Below are 22,141 nucleotides of genomic sequence, written 5' to 3'. Positions count from 1 at the left end.
GAGTTTTATGTACATCTTTACAAATATTCTCTTCGCTGTAAAATTCTGTTTTGAGTAGCCTAGCCTGCAATTTTTTCATTACTTTATCGATTTGAAGAAAATAATGTTTTGATTTTTTTCCCATTTTCTTCCATTCGCTTCTCTTTGAGTAATGGTCCTGGTAAGAAGGTCTGAAAACCATTTTTTTTAGAGTGTTTTGTAGAATGATCCAATTTGAGAACATTTTCATTAGATATCGTAGTTTTTGAGTTATTGAGAATTCTGGGGATCATTCTTCCCGATGCCTCATCCCTATTCCCCAGTGAATTTCCTTATATCTTCTTTTTGGAACAAGCAAAAATATGCGCAGAATATTGACCCCTCGAAATGAAAAATACAAATTTCTGAGTGAGTGTATGAGTATTTTTCGTTTTCATTGGCTCACATTGTTTTTTTTCTACATTTAGTCATTGATTATCAAATTAATTTTTCATAAATAACAGCGTATATTCATTATATGAACGGTTGTATATTACTTACTCAAGTCACTCAATTCCCCTGGTTTTCTACCTCCTGCGTTGGATACAAGTTCGGGACAGCAGACACGGGGATTGTTACCATCGAAGCCACATATTTCAGGACGCTGTCCTCTTTGTAACAGAGATATTGCATAGTCACATTCTTGAATACTTATACATTTTCCATTTATGCCTGTCGTTAGAGTGCAAGGTTCTGATTCTGAAAATTAAATTACTCATGATTGATCATTTTATTGGGTTGATTAATGTGGTTCTGTGCAGGTGTTTTCAGTCGCGGACCCAGGACAGATATATCAACCTGCCTTGGGACCTATGCGACTGTATTTCAAGCGGAAATCTATGCTATTGAATGGTGAACGGAAATTTTGGTAGAATCCAACCTCATGCACAAGTCAATAAAAAAATTTTCGTATAGTTAAGCAGCTGCGAAAGCTCTTGGCTCCCACCGAGCAACGTCTAAATTGGTAGCAAATGGCCAAAAACGACTCTCCTCGATAGGAAGACATAACAGATTGTCTCTGGTCTGGATTCCTGGCCATACTGGCTTGGAAGGCATGAGGATGCTGACTCCCTTGTAGAGGAGTTTGCTGCAAGCAGCTTCATCGGCCAGAACCTGACATTGGCATCGCTTTAGGCTTTGCCAAAAAAATATTGAACACCTGGATGGCGAGTCCAGGATTGATTTACTCCAAGGCGTTCATTCACCCTTCGAAGGTTGAAACCAAACAGCTGTTCGACTACAGTAGAGATTGCGGTATAGAATCGGTATAGAAAGGTATAGAATCGACCATAACTGGCTGGATCTATGCCATGCTGGCATAGGCGAGACCATTAGGTTCAGGGTCATCAGAGGCTGCCCTCAAGGTGGGGTACTATCTCCCCTTCTGTGGTCGCTCTGCTTGATACCTTCGACAGAGGAAGAGTAAATCTGCAAGCTTATGCAGATGCCCTCGACATCTTTGCAAGGTCCACGTTGGGAAGGGTAGCTAGTAATATGCTCCAAAGCACGATGGACGTTGTTCACAGTTGGCGCCTGAGGGAGCAGATGTCTGTCAACCCCAGCAAAACTGTGATAATCCCCTCCACCCTTTTAACGCCACATTCCCTCAATGATGAGGTCATTCCTTTGGAAATGAGGTGAAATATCTTGGAATTGTCCTTGATAAAAAACTCACCTAGAACGCCCACTTGAAAAAAGTTTTACACAAAGCCAGACTATCCTTATGGAATGTCGAAGGATTTGTGATAGAACTTGGGTTTAGGTTCCAAACAAATCCAATGGATGTATGTAATGATTGTCACTTATGGAACAATTGCCTGGTGGCTGAAGGCTTTACAGAAAACGGCTCAGGCGAAGCTCTCTGGCATACAGGGACAGACTTGTCTGGCCATCAGTAGTGCCATCACTACCACACCATCAGCGGCCATGGAGATTCTTCTAGGTCTACCTCCTCTCCATATTTTTCTGGAGAGAGAGGCTAGATGGACTGCATATAGACTTGTGCACATTGCCAATCGCACAAATCAATTTAATGCACAGTGCAATAGACTGTCGGTTGACACTGGAAGTCACAGCATTCTGGAAATGATCTCTGACTGTATGCGTCCAACTGTCAACTACGAACTGTCTTATAAAATATTGTTCCCGAGTAGAGAGGACTGCATCCTCCGGGAGAAGAAAATATTAAGAGTAGATAGTTGTTGGTTCACAGATGGATCAAAAACACCTTCTCACAGATCATTTGAATCATTAGATGCCGAGATTCAGACTGTCGGAAGACAGTGTATGTCGCCTCTGTTTGGAGAAAGATGAAAAAGCAGAGCACATACTTTGTACCTGCCCCACTGCGGACAGAATCAGGTTTTCAGAGTTAGGCAGAGCCGCACTCTTAACCATCTGACCTGAAAGATAACTCATCATATAAACGTTTCGCCTTCGTTTAGAAGCTGGCTTTATTTGGTCGAGTCTGAATTTGTGTGAGCCACAATAAACCCTTGCAGTTTGCGGTGGAGAGTCGAATAGATCCACCCACTTTTGACCTAACCTAATAAAATGAAAATATTATAGAGAACACTTTATCATTTTGTAAGTCTAGAGTTTTTAATATCGTATAGTATTTGGTGACCACTCTCCACATCTCATCATATGATCTTGAGGTTTGAGACTATCATTTCACCAAGAACTACAACTGAGTACTTATAGAGCAAAACAGGTCAACTTAGCGTGATATTCATGAAGTGTAATGAAAGTACAGTGTTCATTTGTGATTCTGAATTGAATAATGTTATTGAATTTATATAAACTAACTCACATATTTAGAGGGCTTGGTAACAAGGTAACAGGGCGTTACCCTTATGTTACATAGTTGTACGTGAAAAATATGCCAATTTGAGAAAAATTGTCTTAAAAAATGAGCTTACCCACAAAGTCAACCATCTTATGGTATTACATTCTTTACTCAGTTGGTAATATCAGATTGAAACATTTTATATTCTAAAAACATTACCATGATCTACGATCAGATAATTAAATCTTGTGTAGTTTCAATCACCTGAAATGATCGGATACAATCATTACATTATCTAGTAAAAGAATGTAAATACAGTACAGTAAGTCCTAAAACCAATATGTAGAAAATGAGAATGTTTTTTAATTTTTTGTGTTGAAGTAACTTGTTTTTTCTTGCACTTTAGTGGCCTATATTTAATTTTTCAACTGATTATTTGGATTATAATGTCTTAAATATTCATCTCACCTTTTACAGTACCCATATGAATTTTTTTGAAATATAATTTTACGAAGACGAAATCGTGAATAGACGATACGTGATGTTAGTACTCACCTCTTGCTATAATGGGGAGGAGACTGAAAGTAATTAACAAGAAACTTCGCATGATCGTGGGCCACTGTACGTGTGTAGCTCACCTGTTTTCATACTGAATACCTGCAGGTCTGGTTTTATTCACAAGACGGAATTTCCAAAGAGTTCAATAGTCTAACCGATCCGAGTTTCTTTAAATAAACAAGCTTAGTTGAATTTGCGCGTAATTTCTACCTACATGTACTACCTACCTTTAAAAACAGGGGTTTCCAATGATAATTTGGCATTCTCCAAAACGAACAGAAATATAAAAAATTTACCAGATCTGTAACAAAAAGTTTTCAGGGACTTTTATTAGTGCTCAAGTGACACTCGTAACTTAATCCTCTGTACGCCTCCAGCTCCCTTCTCAACTTATTTCGAATAGCAATATACCATGTGTGGTACACCATTTGAAAAATTGAATAAGATGTTTGAAAATTTCAAATAATTCCTAGTTCGATAATTCCAATATTAATTTGAAATGCCAATGTAATTTCAAAATATAGTTATTTTATTTTAATAGATTTTAATAACATGTTTTAGACCACACGACTGAAGTGAAACTTCTTTTCCTATATGTATTATTATGAAATGTGAAGTGGGATTTGTTATTATATTATAGTTATTATTATTGCTTTTATTGTTGTTTTTTCTTCAATGAAATTATAATTTTGATTCGGCTAAACTCTTATGTTGAGTTGAAATCCCTATAACCCAATGTATAGACATTTTTCTCAACACCTCAGGTGGATTCAGGCTCAAATACAAATATTACTTACCCAAAAATAATCTGAATGTCAGGTGTAGGTATTTGTAAATAAATTTGGGAAAGACAAAACTGAATATAGGAAAATGTAAAACAGTTTAATAAAATGTAAAAACTAACTCCTAAATATAAATTAACTAATGAAAACAGCAAATAATTCTGAAATGTTTTATGCTATACCAAAGTAAGTAACGTGAATTACGGAAGGCACTAACAGTTTATGAAATGACAGTTAAACTCCTTGACACTCAGAAGTTTTATACTCAATGCAAATTCTGGATTTAATGTTTTTATTCAATTGTTCAGTCTTTGTTCTTGGACACATTATTTATATATATATATATATATATATATATATATATATATATATATATATATATGCAAATATTTTATACTCGGTATTGAAAGAGGTCAATACCTTATTTTCCTTCAGTGTTTTGTTGTGCAGTTAAATTTTCGTATTCACCGGATCCTTCTCTGCTGTGCTGGAAATTCTCCACGTACTGAATTTCTTGATTGGATTTGGCTTATACAGGTTAATTTTGTTATAACTTCATTCAATTATTATTATTCTATATAATTATACAATTTTCACTAACTTCTCTATCAAATTGATTTCAATTCTAGGAGAAAATAATTTTTCGTGGTGTCCACTTTCGTCGCTTCGAGAAGAATGTTTTATTGATAAAAAAGATGAAAATCTTCCACTTTCCTTAGTTACCATCTATAAATGTTTGTAACTTCAAATTTCCAACTTTATTATCTCAAAAACTATTTCCTTTGCCAGTTTGCTACTTATTTCAAAATTTAGATACATATTTCCTTAACATTCATGAAGATAGATGTTTAACCTCACTTGTGGCTTAATATATAAATTTTTCATAAGCATCATTTCATGCCCGTAACTAGGGAAATGGTGTACAACAATAAATATCAAAACTTCTCATCATTTCTAACTATTTACAACAAGTTTATGATGTCTCTTCCAATTTTATTTTACAGATATCATTTTGTTTTCATTTGACATTAATTTACAATCTCTGTCAGTTGTTTCTTTTATGAAAATCAATACATTTTGGTACACAAATATTGAATTTTGTATTTCCCGCTCTTTCATTCTTATTTCATGTCGAGTCTGTGCATTTTTAGACATGTACAGGTTGATCTAGCTGTATTTCTTTATGTATGTATGCTGTATCCTGAGATGTTGTGAATATATCCATCCACTGTTGTTATTGAGTCTTTTTATAACAGTATATATACATATATTAATTTTCTACAGATATTTTAATTTTTATGGGTTTTCATTTTTGAACAGGTTATTTTATTTCTATTTATTATTTTTATTATCGGATACATCACTAATTAGTGTGGTTGATTGTAAGACCGAGGCAATAGGCTTATGTTATGAGAAATAAGATACATATACTTTGGAATGAAAATTAGAAATATATCTAAAGAAAACTGCATCGATAGGATTAGCTCGCACTAGTTCCTAGTTTTAATCTTTCTCTTTAAAGATGATCACTTGGTGATCGAAACACGTGTCGAGGTGTTAAAAATAACGATTTGGTGTTGGGAAAAAACTCCAGTAATATTCATTACTACACCAAAGGTTCCAAACAGTGCATCATAAATTTGGTATAGTTGTTTCAATTGAATGTATGTTGAATTTATCAGTTCGGACTTCCATCGTCTAATATGATGTGATTTCAAATCTCTGAAATAGCAAATGAAAATGATAACAATTATATTAAGCAAAAAACTCTGAAATGAAATTATAATAAAAGTCATCACCCGAAAACGATTGTGGATACTAACAATCGAAACGTCGTGAAGTAACTCGGCTTGAAATCTATTAATTTTTTATTTAAATTTCATTTTAGTTGTTCAGTTTTCAATTATTTGCCTAATTCTTGATTTATTGTAATTTTATTTCAGGGTTCTTTGCTTTATACAATTGTTATTTTCAGCTATTCTTTTTTAATTTTTCAATTTCAATTTGTTATTTCAGAGATTTCAAATCATATAAGACAATGGAAGTCCGAACTAATGAAATTCACTATGAAACATTGTTAACCACTTCAAATAAATATATGTGTGTTAGGAATCACACGTTAATAGGTAAGACTTCGTTAGTCCTTAGCTCGCACTTCTGAGGGTTGTCGTTCGTAGGGGTGCGACAGCTGGTTAACGGAAAAACAGATTTTTAAACAGAATTCGAAAAACGAAGATGGATATGATTTCTATCAATTCACTCTCAATTTCATAGGTGATAGCAAAGTAGCGTTCAGATTACCGAAGTTCAATTATCATTCTTCAAGTTTAACATTCACGTTATTCCATTTCTTCCAAAATGTGATATCCATTTTCTCTATTTATTCTTGAATATTTCAAATGAATTCAACTCACTCGGTAGCATGTTATACAGTTTTGGTGCAAGAAAAATATGACCTCTTTGGCCAACAGTTTTTCTAATCATAGGTAATACGGACAGACCAGTATCGTGTGTTGTGCTGATGCACAATTTTATTTTGTCTGTATCTATTTTTGAATTGTGGTTTTTGTAATGCTTAAAAATATATTTGCCTAATATCGAAAGCTCCATATTTCAGGAAAAATTTATCGCTTGAGTACCGATACGGTTTAGCCAGCAATATTTCTAGAATCCATTTTTGAGTCACTTCAATATTTACGTGATGATTATTTCTGAGACCGTCCCAAGTATTTATTCCATATGATGAATGATGTACCAAAGAAAAGTAGAGCGGCATAATTTTAAATATTTCGCAGAAACTTCGTTATAGTTCAAATGCCGGAGTTGCCGTTGTATTTTTCCCATGACTATGGCGCATAAATTAGGCTGAATTAGACCGATGGCATGAGTTATATTGGGTTTAAGGACCGCTTATTTCCATACACCTGCGACTTGAAAAAAACCCACAAGAAAAAGTCTAACGGGGTCAAATCGCACGATCTTGGTGGCCAGTTCACATGTGGCATGAGCCGGGTGGCACGTAGCGTCCAGATCATCCAACTGAGGCCAAAAGGAGTTGATTTTCATCGACCTACAGTTCTTCCCGTTGAGAATGATTGCCTGGTCAACGACGTTCTGTTAAAAAAATCTTTTAAAATCTGTTTTTTCGTTAACCAGCTGTCGCACGAACGATAACTCTCATAAGTCGAAACTTGTACGAACTAAGGACTAACGAGGACTTACCTTTCAACGTGTGTCCATGTTTCAGATTCACAGAACACTGCAGCCTCATCCGCGAAGCTAATTGTGTCTCCATTTGTCAGTGAATTCAATAGTTTGTTCGTATAAATATAGAAAAAAAGTGGCCCCTATATGATTCCTTGTGGTAATCCATAATCAGTATTTCTGAATCCGCTTCTTTCGCAATTAACGCTCACGCACATCTCTCCATTTTCAAATGAAAATTTCAGAATAATCGGCCAAAGCATCAGGCTCTGAAATGTTTCGAGAAGAACCGTATGATTTACGGTATCTTCCAATCTTCAATATCTTCTCAAATATTTTTGATTGAATTCCAGATTATGTATTATTACCGAATTCATAAAGTATAATATATAATAATAGTTTATTCAAAAATATACAATATAATATTGAATAGGTAACATATTATGATTGTCTAGTTTGCGATGAAACTATTTGAAAACCGAAAGTACGAAGTACTTGTAGGTTTTTGAGTAATTACATGTCTTGATACATAAAGTAAAGAGATTAAACAGTTGACAATGTAAGCATCAGAGAGTGAGTGAGTAATGCTAGGTCTGCAGCAAATATCTTTCATTGAATATAATGTATATAATGTTCCTAATGATGTGTGAATAACAAATATGCAATAATTGAATAGAACTGGCAGATACTTGATGAAAATCCATATGAAAAAACTAATCAATACAGAGTATTGTATGATTTTCACTATAAAAGAGTTTTACAAAAACCGCGACACGCTATACAATAGCTTCTTCAAGTATAAACTGAGAGTTACTTCTAAATTACACCATTTCATACTCTAACCTAGTACCTATTCGCCTACCTAAATAATAAATCTACCTGAAAAGACCAGGTATGAATTCATTAACAATATCAATACAGTTTTCGAAAGTATACCTGTGAATATACCTGACTATTTTTATCTGCAAATGAACAGATTCAATAATGGCGAATTATTCAATTTAGTTTGATCGTTCATGAGATGTTGAGAGTTTTTGAATTTGTTTATTTCCATATTCTCCAACAGGTTAAGTTTCAAACCTTTCTTCTGGAAATGGAGGGGTTTATATTCATGGTTGAACTCATATCCCTCTGAGATTAAATGAATGACATATGTGGAATTTATTTTTCCATTTTGAAAACTATATTTGTGTTCCTTTATGCGGGCTTTGACCGTTCTTCCAGTTTGACCAATTTAAAATATCGAACATGACCCACACGATAATTTATATACTCCTGATTTTTCTGAAACTAACTTTTATCTTTGTTATTGTTTATGTCCATGCCTAAGTTGTTTTTGGGTTTGAAAGAAGTATTTACACCTTTGCTGTGCAGAAAATCTGAAATATTTGTAGTGGGTTGGCCTAAGTAGGATAAGGTTCCATAACTTTTATCCTCTTCTCTTCGAATTGGGACCCCAATTCTACCCCTCCATTTCCAGAAGAAAGGTTGGAGAGTATGGAAATAAACAAATTCAAAAACTCTCAACATGAACGATCAAACTGAATTGAATAATTCGCCATTATTGAATCTGTTCATTTGCAGGTAAAAATAGTCAGGTATATTTCCAGGTATACTTTCGAAAAATGTATTGATATTGTTAATGAATTCATTCCTAACCTTTCCAGGTAGATTTATTATTTAGGTAGGTGAATAGGTTAGAGTATGAAATGATGTAATTTAGAAGTAACTCTCAGTTTATGCTTGAAGAAGCTATTGTATAGCGAAACACGTGTCGCGGTTTTTGTAAACATCTTTTTTATAGTGAAAATCATACAATAAACTGTATTGATTAATTTTTTAAATATGCAGTATCTATATATAGGTAGGTTATATTTATTTCCTGAGTACCTGGATATGTATTGTTAATAAAAGTTTTAGTTTTACATATGCCAACACTGGATGAAGAACACACAAGGTTTGACTACGAAGATGATTTGTTCGAGAATTGATATTAATTTGATTGGCGCCCGGTTATGTTTCAATCGTTCGATGAATAGTAATACGGGGAGTCGCACGGAGCCATTTTATGACTTGAGTTTTATGGAAGAAGGGCATGAACTTTTAGTGCCGTATAACAATGATTTCTAGAATCTATTGAATTTTTAATGGATTTCTTCATTGTTACTTTGGTTTTATTCCTTGTCTCATAGCTATGTTTTCCATATCGAATATCGTTTTTATTTTTGAACTGGTGAATCAGTAGAAATCGACAGCAAATTTGCCTAATGTCTAACATGCCAGATTCCTGCTATAAGTAGTTGTTCACTCGAGTAGGTTTTTGGTGTATTAAATATAATTTTAAGTAACCACTTCTGTAAAACTTTGAGGTTCTTCAGGTGAGTTCTGTTGACACTTCTTCATCTTATCATACCGTAGCTGAGCTGTGATTGGATGAGTGAGTAATAAAGAATTTTCAGTTGAGGCAAAGTTAAAAATTGTTTAAGAAGTTTGAACTTCGGTAGTAGCATCCTTAGTTTGTTAATCAAGTATTTTATTTGCAGATTCCATCTGAAATGCCTATCTATTATAATGCCAAGGTACTTCATGCTAGCTGCTTCCTCGAGCGTGATTACCTACTTCATTTCGGTTTCTGTTTATTATTAGTGAGTCGAATTTGGTAACTGATTTTTATAAGTTGTAAACGGAAGGTATTTGGTTTTATCGACATTCACCTTGGGGATGTTCGCAACAAACCAATTTTGTATCAGCTGAAAGCCTTTCTCGGAGGTTTCCTTCAATTTTTCCCAAAAGTTGGCGCTGTAGATAACTATAATAGCATCTGCAAAACTTGTTATTTTACAGTTTTTAGATATATTGAGTAGATTGTTCAGATATAGGTTAAATAAAATTTGTCCCAGCACGGTGCCCTGGGGGACGCCGTGCTCTATTATCCCTGCGTCACTCCTGGTCTCATCAATTTGAACATATTGTATACGATTAGTGAGACATGTTCTCATAAGCTATAGTGCTCTTCCTCGAAAGCCAACTTGCTCTAGTTTTTTCAATAGTCTAGTATGGTAAACTATATCAAAGGCTTTACCTAGGTCGACAAAGATACCTAAAGTTGGTTTACTATCGTCTAAATTTTCGTACTTATATAATTTTTGTTACTTGAGCTATAGCGTCTTGGGTAGATTTGCCTAATTTAAAACCATATTGTCTATCAGATATTATATTTTTTTCTTCAAGAAGCTGTCCATTCTGTTTTTATGATTTTTTCGATGACTTTGGCGATACAAGATATAAGTGTAATTGGCCTATAGTTAATTATAGTTTCTTTATGTCCATTTTTGTAAAGTGGTTTAATTATGTCAATTTTTAGTTGTGGAAACTGGCCACATTGAAAAATTTCATTAGTAAGATAACTCAGAGGTTTAGATAAGTTATCACAGTTTTCTTTTAGTAATTCTGATGTTATACTGTCGTATCCAGGCGCTTTTCCTGATTTCAGGGATTAAATTATTGATTTCACTTCAAAGGGATTAGTTGGAAATAGGAAGCTTGTTTCATTTATTAAGTTTGTATCTTCGGTGTAATTATCCGGAGGGGATATTTTTGTCGCGAGATTTTTTCCTACATTCAAGTAGTGTTTATTGAAAGCATTGGAAATGCCTGTTTTGTCAGTTATTATGACATTATCTGATGTTTTTTTCTATTGTCTGAGAGTTTTTATTTTCGCTACAAATTTTTTTACAGCTTCCCACAGGCCTTTTGAAGATCCCTTATTCCGTTGTATTTCTTTATCAGAATATTGCATTTTTGCATTTTAATTAGCAGATTCAGCTTGTTTCTATATTTTCTATAAGTGTTTTTAATATCTTCGTTATTTGGATTACGTTTTGCTTGTTTACACAGGTGGTTTTTTTTGTTCACCGATACAATGATTGCCTTTGTTATCCAATATTTCTTTTTATCAGAATCCTTCAATTCAACTAGTTTTGTGTGTTTACTTGTAATTGACTTGATTTTCTGTATTATTATTTCAGCGATTTCTTCAACTTCATGAACTGTTGTAAGAATATCCCAGTTTTCGTTATCAAGATCTTTTTTCAGATTTTTGTAATCCAAATAAGTCTTATATTTCTTATATTCATTTTTAAGTTCTGAATCATCTTTGTTTTCACTGAGCTTCATATTTATCATTGTGGAGTAGTGGTATGTGGTTTCTGTTTCGAAAATAAGAGATATAAAGTTTTCAGAGTCAATTTTTGTTTTGATGAATATATGATCGATACAAGAAGTGCTAATTTCGCTCACTCTTGTATTTCCATTAATATATGAACTATAACCCTTTGTACTCATTATATTCAAATAGTGCTGTGAAAAATCTGCATCTGAAAGGATGTTAATATTCATGTCTCCAATGATCATAGTTGTTTCAATATTTCGTTCCTGTTGCTGATTTTCTAGATAGTTCGACAAGTCTAAATTAAACTGGTCATTGAATAACAATGACTTTCATTTTGGTTTTTGAGTTATTCAAAGTCAACACAAACTTCAAAACTTTAATATTTCCTATATTCTCTGTGGTAGTCAAACAATCATATTCTGCCCGTAAGTAAATAACTACACCATCATTCTGGTTCAGATCTCCCTGATTATAAAAGAGTTTATATCCTTGCCTTTCATATAATTTCAAGTTCGGAATTTTCCACGTTTCTGTGAGTGCAATAAATCAACTTTTTCATTGAATTGTTCTAAAAGGACATTAATTTCATCTATATTTTTCGAGATACTTCGAATATTTGTGTGGAAAATTCTGAATGATTTATTTTTTAAATCCCTCGTAACAATATCAAATTCCTGTATATTGCTCATCTTTTGTGTTTTTATAGTGTTGTACTTTAGGTCTCGTATGTGAGAATCCATTTCATTCCAGTTCGGCATCACAACTATTTTCTGGCACCAGTACTGGCACCATAAATGCTTTTTGAAAGCAATTCGTGAAAAAAAATTAAAGAAGGTTTAAACCCGAGAAGAATTTGATAAAACCAAAGCTTCCAGAACCGAAAGACCCAAAAAACCAAATAATATAGTATCGATGCAGTTTTCAATGTTTTGATAAATGCGATTTATGACGAAATATAAAACAATATTCAGGATTCAGCCTTTAAAAGATACACATAATCTTGCAAAAGATTTCGAATTGGTATTAAGAATAAAATCACATCATCCGGGAATTATCTTTATTCAAAATCATATCATTTTCAAAGCCATCTTGAAAATCATCACAAGATCGTCCTTCTTGTAATTACTTCCGGTGGGTTTTCTAACCATATGGCCATATGGTCTGCTCTAACCAAGATAAATGACTGTAAACTCGTGTATAAACACCTGGACTTGGTGAGATACCACACGCCTTTCCAAAAGAAGTAACTCCTACTACAACGTATACTGTTTCTACAGTTTTGTGTTTGCTGATAACTTGAAGCGGTCCTCCAGAATCTCCCTGAAAATAATATGGGTATCACTAGGTATTCCTGAGTTATTCAATAAACATACTCTGTTGTGTTCAACAGAATGCTTCCGCAGAGTAATGGATTATCGAAGAGTGCAAATTTCCATCGCCTGAAATAACCCTGTCAAAATTATTTTCCAAGTTTGGTGGCCGTGGTCTACAAGTTTTTATGCCTGACGGCACATCATACTATGAGCTATGTATATGCCGAGTTTGTGCTGTGAGATCAAATCATACATATTGATTCGTACTGTGAGGATAACTAGAGCACTTCTTCGTCTTAGATAATATATACCTCAATTGCAGAAGAACTGTCAATCATAAATATCTACAGACCACGACCGAAAAAACAGAAAAACAGTTCAACACTGTACTGTATAAATTCCATAAGATTGTTGATGAAAATATTTCCAAAAATATTCGGATACGTTGATTTTCATTTTGAAATTTGCATTTGTTTATGTAACTTTCAATCCTATCCTCTCAATCATCTTAAATTTGATCAAATAGTAGCAACACCGACTTCAATAAGCAACTTCAAAGTAAAAAGCATTTTCTTCAACAACCCTATTGATAGATTTTCACTGCCCGAAAAAAATTAATGAATTATTATTATGATCAATGTAGAACTGATGAAGAATGAGAAAAATTGTGTGAAGTCAACCACACAAAACTATTGTAAACTATACCCGGACCTGTAGAGGCATAAACTTATAACAGAGACCCTTCAAACAGAACTAGCACTTTCGCCTGCAACAAAAGAAACTGGGTCATCTGTAGTTGAAGGATCTTCACTGTCCGTTCTGTTCTATCTGAAATGTGTTGTTTCAACTTATTAATTTTTTCGCAAGTTCCTAAAAGCACTGAAAGTGTTGAAATATTTGAAGAACTAGACAAGTTGCTCTTATAAAATACTCAAAACCAGTTATTTGGAAGATATGGATAACAATTCTTGAGATGACAATCATCGATACCATAGTACCAACCTGGCAGGTGTCATGAATAGGACCTCCACCAGCACATATTTGCAATTCATCATCGATTCCGTTTGGCAGCTCACTTCTGTTAATATTTTTGAATGATTCCCGACACTGCTCAACTGGTACCACATCTAGGTTGGTTTTTAGGAGATGATTACTGAATTCACCTGCGAAACTTGTTTTACCCCAACCGGTTGCTATCATTTTTGTTTCGTCGTGAGTTCGATTACTGTCCAGACAAGCTGGTGCTACGAAATTCGTCCACTTTGCTGGGGTTACTAACTCCAACAATGCTATATCATGATATTTGGAGGGGCTTCTGTATTTTGGATGGGGTATAACTCTCTTGACACGGATTTGTTGATATTCTGTGCCATCGGTGTTGGTTGATATATCTAAGTCTCCGAGTCGTACCCATCTAGCAGGACCACTGAAAATGATTTGTGATATCTCAAAGGTTTTTAGTTATGAGTTAATGTAAAGGAAATAAAACCGATTTTCCATAGATGACGTTGAGAAATGAAGTCGTGGAATTTTAGTTTATTATCATTTGTATCACTACGATGGGTTAAGATTCAATCCTCTTATTTTATACCAGTGAAATCTATAAGATTCGAAATTATTCGACTGTTTGTACGGTTTATGATAGAAACTGTAGATATTTTCATTGTATTCAACGTAGGGTCAGTATTGATGTGGCCCAAAATATCAAGTTTTGTAGATTACTTTCTCCATTTGTTTGAAGGTGGTTGACAATGTTTCGTGGTGTATTTCATCAGTTAGGACTTCCTGGCGAGGGACTCCAATGGGATCGCCACTTCCACCTGTTATAGCCAATATATATATGGAGTGATTTGAAACTCTGGCTATTAAAGAAGCCCACAAGAAACCCCGAGTCTGGTTGAGATACGTAGACGACACCTTCATAATATGGAACCTGGGTTTGCAGAACTAGACATTTTCCTGAAGCACATCATCACTTTCACATTGGAGAAGGAAGTCCACAACGAATTGCCTTTTTTACACGTATTGGTGAAGAGGACCGACACTAAAAGGGAAACATCTGTATATCGAAAATCCACTCACACAGGACCAGAAATCCAACCAACATCAATCGACAAAGTCGAAAAATGAGCTTCAACGGAATGGTTACTCCAGGGTGATGATAGAACACGCTTCAGCTAGAAGACAGCAAGAGCTCCACAAGGAAGAGAAGCCGCCATAACCAGTACTTGTACTTCCCTACATTAAAGGATTATCGGAAAGGATAAGAAGGACTGGGTCCAAGTATAATATCAGGACCTGTTTCAGATCTGGACACACTATCCGTAGCAGCCTCACGAAAACCAGGCCACCAAACGCGGACTGCGATTCCAAGAATTGCATTTACCGGTTACCCCGCGAGTGCGGAGAATCATACATGGGTGAAACTAAGAGGCCATTGAAAGTTCGCATTGCTGAGCACAAAAAACACACACAGCGAGGAGAAACCAGCAAATCCGGAATAGCAGAGCATAGGCTCAAGCTGAAATCATCCACAAGGAACACTGGTTTAGGAGAAAAATCAAAGAAGCCGCGTATATGTTGTCCAACAACGCATTTAGCCAAGCTAGCGTGGAGATACGTAACGTATGGAAACCTCCAATCAAGCGGAAAACGACCAACTCCCGCCAAACGGTCATCTCCCGCTAAAACCAATGAAGCGGAGAGAGGAAAGCGGGGATAGGTGAATGCACTTGAATGACGTATAAATAGTCAGATCTCGGACGAATAAGTTCAGTTATCACCCGAAGACGATTGTTGATACTAAAAATCGAAACGTCGTGACATAACTTTGTTTGGAATTTTTAATTTTCCATTCTCATTTCTTGTTGATATTTTTTAATTTTTTAATTTTCAGTTTGTATTGATAAATCAATTTTTTTAATTTTTTGTTATTGCTTCTATGTTATTTCTTTGTCATTTCAGTTTTTTGTTCAATAAAATTGTTATTTTCCAGTTATTCTTTTTATTTTTTTTACAGATTCTTTCAGGGATTTCATATCGATTTACATTAAATTAGACAATGGAAGTCCGAACTGATGAAATGCTTTCTCCACCCTGTCTTTCCAAACCGAGTTCAGTGAACTATTTCCAGTTAACATGTGCATTCATTTTGTATACTGAACAACTGTGTTGTAATATAACCGCATTTTCCACAGTGAAGTTTAATTGTCGATATTTGTTCGAGAGTTGAACAGAGAATAGTGAGTAAAATAAGAAGCCAAAATATTACCGATCAGAATAATGTGAGACACTGGATTTGAATGAATAAAATGTACATTAGGTATGCACCACTTCTGCTCATTTAACAGAAGATGAAAATAATGGATTCCAAGATTCCAAATAAAAATTTCAAACAAGCACATGAAGCAATTCTTGTTGACGAGTACACTAGCTGTGCAATAAAAATCTGGTAACAAAATAGAAAAAAAGTTTGGTTCATTTCCAGATTTGTATAGCTTGTTTATTAATATTTACTTCATCAAATTTGAATAACATAATGACCTTGAAAAGAAATATCGCTTGACCTCCAATCATATATGAGAGTTTGATCCTGCCAAGGACGTGTAAGTGACAAGATTGAAAATATGAGCAGAATAATTTAATTGATAACAATATCAGACTCATCTTAGGAGGAAAGCTTCACTTAATATTGATGAATAATACTGATGAATATGTTAATATGTAAAAATGTATACGGTATAATAACGTCTACAGATATGATCTGGGCGAAGTATTTACAAAATGTTTGTACTCGCTCATTATAACAAAATAACAAATACTGGAAAAGGAAGGTTATGGCTTCCTACTTCTCCATCTTTATACAAAAACATGTTGGAATCTTTCAAAGGAAGAAAGAAAAGATTTATCTGAAAAAAGGTTGGGTAACAGGATTAATTATTTCTTAAAAAACAATTGTTTTCTTGCCGACGTTTCGGATTTGATTAAATTCTTCTTCAGGGCTCAAAAAGTAGTTTTTTCGTGATGAATTTCACTAGTTCGGACTTCCATTGTCTACTATATAAAATGATTTGAAATCCAAGTAAATATAATAATTGAATAAATAAATATTAAAGGAATGAAAAAAGAAAATAATAAAAAAATAAAAAGTGTAGAGATTCCAAGTCACGTTAGTTCACGACGTTTCGATTGTTGGTATTTACAATCGTCTTCGGGTGATCAATACAATCGAAGACGATTGTAGATACCAACAATCGAAACGTCGTGAACTAACGTGACTTGGAATCTCTACACTTTTTTATTTTTTTATTATTTTCTTTTTTCATTCCTTTAATATTTATTTATTCAATTATTATATTTACTTGGATTTCAAATCATTTTATATAGTAGACAATGGAAGTCCGAACTAGTGAAATTCATCACGAAACATTGTCAATCACCTTCAAACAAATAGTTTTTTCGTGTTGATAATAGTATTTTTTAAAAACCATCAGACATATTAGATACAGATTTAAAAAAAAAAAAACATTCCAACAACCAAATTTCTGAGGCAACACTAACACAAAACGACATGAAACAAACGTTTGTTTCATGCCGAAAAAACTACTTTTCGAGCCCTGAAGAAGAATTTAATTAAATTCGAAACGTCGGCAAGAAAACAATGGGTTTTTTTCAATGTTCAAATTTCGTGGGCTACGCATATTTCATTTTTTATGTTGGCACACTCTTCTCGAACATATGTTCATAATAAAACTGTTCAACATGTTTAGTTTGTTGGTGAGAGGCATGAAAGTTAGATGTGTTTTGCGTGTTCGGCGATTCACTGCTATCGAAAAAAATTGATCAACGAATTTGCATCAAATTTTGTGTCGAAAATGGAATTCGGTGCTCAAAAACACTTGAAATGTTGACAGTGGCATACGGCGATCGCCCTGGATGCCCTGGCACATCAACAATCGAAGAAAATGTTGAGAAAGTGAAGAGAATTGTTATGGAGAATCGTATAATAACTATAAGAGGAGTTGCTGAGGATATCGGCATGTCGGTTGACCAAAAAACTGTCGCATGAGAATCGCTCAGTAATTGTTGAATCACGTCAACTGCGATCCAGATTTGCTTCATAGGATGACGAATCATAAGTATATGGTTATGAGATCGAAACCAATATCCAATCATTCCAATGGAAGAGCCCAGAGGAGCCATGACCATAAAAGCATTCCAAGTTCTATCAAATGTTAAAGTTTTGCTCTCTGTTTTCTTCGATTACCTTGGCGTAGTTCATCGGTAGCTCTTGCAACATGGTCATATGGTCTATGAAGAGTAGTATCTTCACGTTATGCGCCGCTTGCGCCAAGCAATACGAAAATAGAAGGCCCCGACACTCTAGGCCCCCATGTCCCCCATTAACGGACGAACAGCTTTTTCATCCATCCCACCCCAGCCAGGTAGGGGTATCCCGTGAAGGGCGGTACTGATGTCTAAGGACTTCATATACCGCCATCCCCTCAGTCATGAACATATTTGCCCTTCTTCAACAAAAGCCAGCCGAAAGGGGAAGGGAGCTGGGCTCCATCCTGATTGAACTCAAGACGACGTGCAGAGGGACAAAGACTGTCTTGCAGCTCACAATTCTGTGTCCTAAATAGGGTCTACTGTGCTTGGATATAAACTATTGTCTGCTTCATAAAGATTATTGTTGCGATCCTACTCCCATGTGGACATCCGATCCACCCCGGCCTCCAACCGGCGTGAATAGGAGCAGGTATTATATAAATGTATTCCTCTTCAGCACTCACACGTGGATATCCGGTCCACCCCAGTCTCCAACCGGCGTGAATGGGAGCAGATATTATATGAATTTATTCCGCTTTACCACTCTCACGTGGACATCCGGCCCACCCCGGCCTTCAACCGGCGTGAATGGAAGCAGGTATTATATAAATTTATACTGCTTTAGCACTTCCACGTGGACATCTGGTCCACCCTGGCTTCCGACCGGCGTGAATGGGAGTACTACATATTTATTTTAACCCTCAACACTTTTTATTTAATTGATGCTGGCTCGTTATATAACGATGGACATTCACAACACGAAATGAATTCCGTCTCCAACAAAGGCGTCCGCGTACCTTCTTTGGGGACGCTCGCTATCGACATGTCCATCCACCACCATATCGGAAACGGAACTCCCCTTCAGAATGTCATTTTAAATTGTTTTCAAAGTTTTTGACGTCTACCTCTTTCAAAAACACTGCTTTTTCATTATTATTTTGGAGACTGCTTTGGGATAAATTATTCACTCTAGTGATGGGATTTTGCAAAAATTCTGTATCAGGCATTTTCCACATATTGAATTCTGAGAGGTTGCACATAGAAAGAACAGATGAAGACGTTAGAACACACTAGGAATTACAGTGAGATAATATAAGATAAGGAATCGGTATTTCTTGTTCTACTACTTCATGTAATATGAAGGGTTCTGTCACAAGAAATTGTTATGATTGATAAAACAGAGAAATACGAACCGTATTTTAGTTGAATGATATTCAAGAGTCCAGCATTGCATTTTTGGAAGAGACAACTCAAGAAAGTAAGAAATATGTGATAAGCTTCATGTGCTGGAAACATTAAATCCCCGAACTGGGATTATTGAAATAAAGCTTCATTAATACAATATTCGATTGCTACCTAGTGCAGTTATACTAGAATATTGAGGAGTATCTACGAAACGTTTTGAAGGATATCGATATCGAATGTATTGCTGATTTTATACATATATTTTCGATTTAACATGCATCCAAGCTGATACTTACTAGATCCCAGCATTCAGACAATGGGCAGCAGTTAGTACAAACTGGAGACTCACTAAGGAACCACCGCACAGCCACTGGATGTCATTCCCCTGACGTCCATAACCCACGAGAGCCTGAAATTTTCAAAAAAATTATGTATATATACTGTGCGAAAAAAGCAATTAATATTGGTCTGGAAAAACTTTGTCGGAAGTACATTCCACGCTGTTCTTCAAATGGAATTTTACAAAATGATTGTAAGTTGAACTTTAAGGCAATGAACAGCAGTGATTTGCGTTGTAAAAGTTTTTTCGTCGGAATTCGATCAAACTTATTTTGAGTTTTGAGCCTTTCAAGGTTGCTTATTAGGTTCAAGTCTTATTTTTTTTGTTCTCGACAAGTCACCCTGTCATTTGTAACAGTTATTTATTATTATTGTTACAGTGTTTCCAGTTTCTTGTTTATGGTCTGGAATTTTGATTAAATGGTCCCTGGTACCTGAAGCTCATACTTGGAACAAAAGTCGTTAGTGGAAAGTATTACTTTATAGGTAACAATGCCATTCATGGTAGTTGAATAGATAGGTTATGCAAGCGTCAAAACGATACATTGTCTAAATGGAAAGCGGTATATGTTTAAGAGAGATTAATTTTTGGGAAAGAGGTTATGGCTTTCTACTACTCCATCTTGATAAAAAAAATGTGGGAATCTTCCAAAGAAAGAAAGGAGGCAATCAATTTCAAAAAAGTTACTCTATACAAAGATGTGTGGATCATGCAAAAAAGTAATTTTGAAACACAAACTGGAAGAAAAAGCCTTCTCGAAACAACTATTTTCATATAAACATTGAATTGCACGAAAGGAAAATACTTTTATATGAACACTGTATTATACAAAAATCACCTTTCTCTATTCAGATTGTATTCCAAACATTCATTATGGAATTGAATCAGATATCATTCACAAGATTCCATAATGAAAGTTTGGAATACAAACAGAATAGAGAAAACTGTTTTCTGTAATTCAATTTTTATATGAAAGTGAACAACAAAGAATCCACTCTGGGGTATATTCATAGATATTGAGGGAGCGTTTGATGAAACAACCTTTCCAACAATTAACCAGCAACTACACTTCAGGAATGTACTCCTGGTAGTAGGAGAATGGATACTCAAGATGCTCTCTAGTAGAGACATAAGTATCAATGTAGAAGAAATCACGGTGAGAGGACTGGTGATGAGGAGATGTCCACAAAGGGTCTTATCACCACTTCTGGATACCCTAATTAATCACCTCAACAATAATGAATTCTATGCAATTGCATATGCAGATGACATAAGCAGATAACTATGCAGACCGGCATGTGCGGTAGAGCGCAGGATGGGCTAAAATTAATAGAAACATGGTGTGAGGAACAGTCACTGTCTATCAATCCCAAGAAGACTGAGATGGTCCTTTTCACCAGGAAAAGGAGTTTATCGGGCTCAAAACCTCCCGAAATCTTCGAAAAGCAAACTAAACATCTCTGAAGAGGTGAAATACCTCAGAACAATATTCGACAGGAAGCTAACATGGAACTCTCACCTACAGAGTAGAACAAAAATAGCATATGTGGCTTATGAGCAATGTCGGACAGTGGGACGCGCATGGGGTCTGTCACCTCGTGTGGTCACCTGGATCTACACTTCAATAATAAGACCTATGTTAACGTACGAAGCCATTGCATGAGAACCGAGAGTTCTACAAGCAACGGCCATCCAAAAATTGTATAAAATACAGCGAATAGCTTGTTTAAACATCACAGGAGCCATTAGAACAACACCAACTGCGGCAATGGAATTAATTACGGGTCTGACCCCTCTGGATCTGCACGTTATGGAGGTTGCGTTAATGACCATGGTTAATGGGCCTATGGCGAGAATCGCTTACTGCGCAACCTCTGCTGCAGGCAACCAGTGATGCAATTGAATCCATATTTGTGTTAAGTAAACCCTACAAAATACAAATAAAACAGAACACAAGAGTCAGACGCTACAAGTGCAATACGCATATATACAGACGGCTCAAAAACCAAAGAAGGCTCAGGATGTGGAGTGTACTCCAGATCACCGGTAGTTAATAACATTATCCTGAGGTGGGTTAAAAGGCACGACAGGAGTAAAGGTAATCGCATTGCCGACTCTTTAGCCAAGGAAGCGGCTGGACTAAGAATTTTAGGACCCAGTGGCACCTACGGTCTGATGACTTCGACAATTACGGAACTAGCCATGGAACTAGGGATGGAATCAAAGGATACAATCTTGCCAGGATCATCTTGGGCGACCCTGGGAAGCTGGCGCCGAAGAAATATCTGGCGATGACAAGGAAAAATCTACGCTTAACAGTAGGATTTCTGACTGGCCACTGTCAACTAAGGAAACACCTTCATAATATGGGGCTAGTGGACACACCTCTATGCAGGTCGTGTGAACGGGAAGATGAGACTGTTGGGCATGTCCTGAGCGAGTGCTTAGGAC

The 22,141-nt window shown here is 35.5% G+C and overlaps 1 protein-coding gene across 1 annotated transcript in view; it reads right to left on the bottom strand.

Annotated features, from left to right (window-relative positions):
* Positions 1-22,141, bottom strand: part of LOC111514830 (serine protease persephone) — a 64,607-nt gene that overhangs the window by 16,266 nt on the left and 26,200 nt on the right. Inside the window, exons 4-7 of the mRNA XM_074186782.1 lie at positions 19,647-19,759; positions 13,837-14,260; positions 12,667-12,841; positions 520-717 (exon numbers count right to left, since the gene is read on the bottom strand). Coding sequence (XP_074042883.1) covers positions 520-717; positions 12,667-12,841; positions 13,837-14,260; positions 19,647-19,759 — 910 coding nt within the window. The remainder of the gene's footprint in view (positions 1-519; positions 718-12,666; positions 12,842-13,836; positions 14,261-19,646; positions 19,760-22,141) is intronic.

This window comes from Leptinotarsa decemlineata, unplaced genomic scaffold, assembly GCF_025532065.1.
Source record: "Leptinotarsa decemlineata unplaced genomic scaffold, Ldec_3_MD MMD2_P_RNA_scaffold_5, whole genome shotgun sequence".
Taxonomy (NCBI): Eukaryota; Metazoa; Arthropoda; class Insecta; order Coleoptera; family Chrysomelidae; genus Leptinotarsa; species Leptinotarsa decemlineata.
This window is presented reverse-complemented; position numbering and strand designations above follow the sequence as displayed.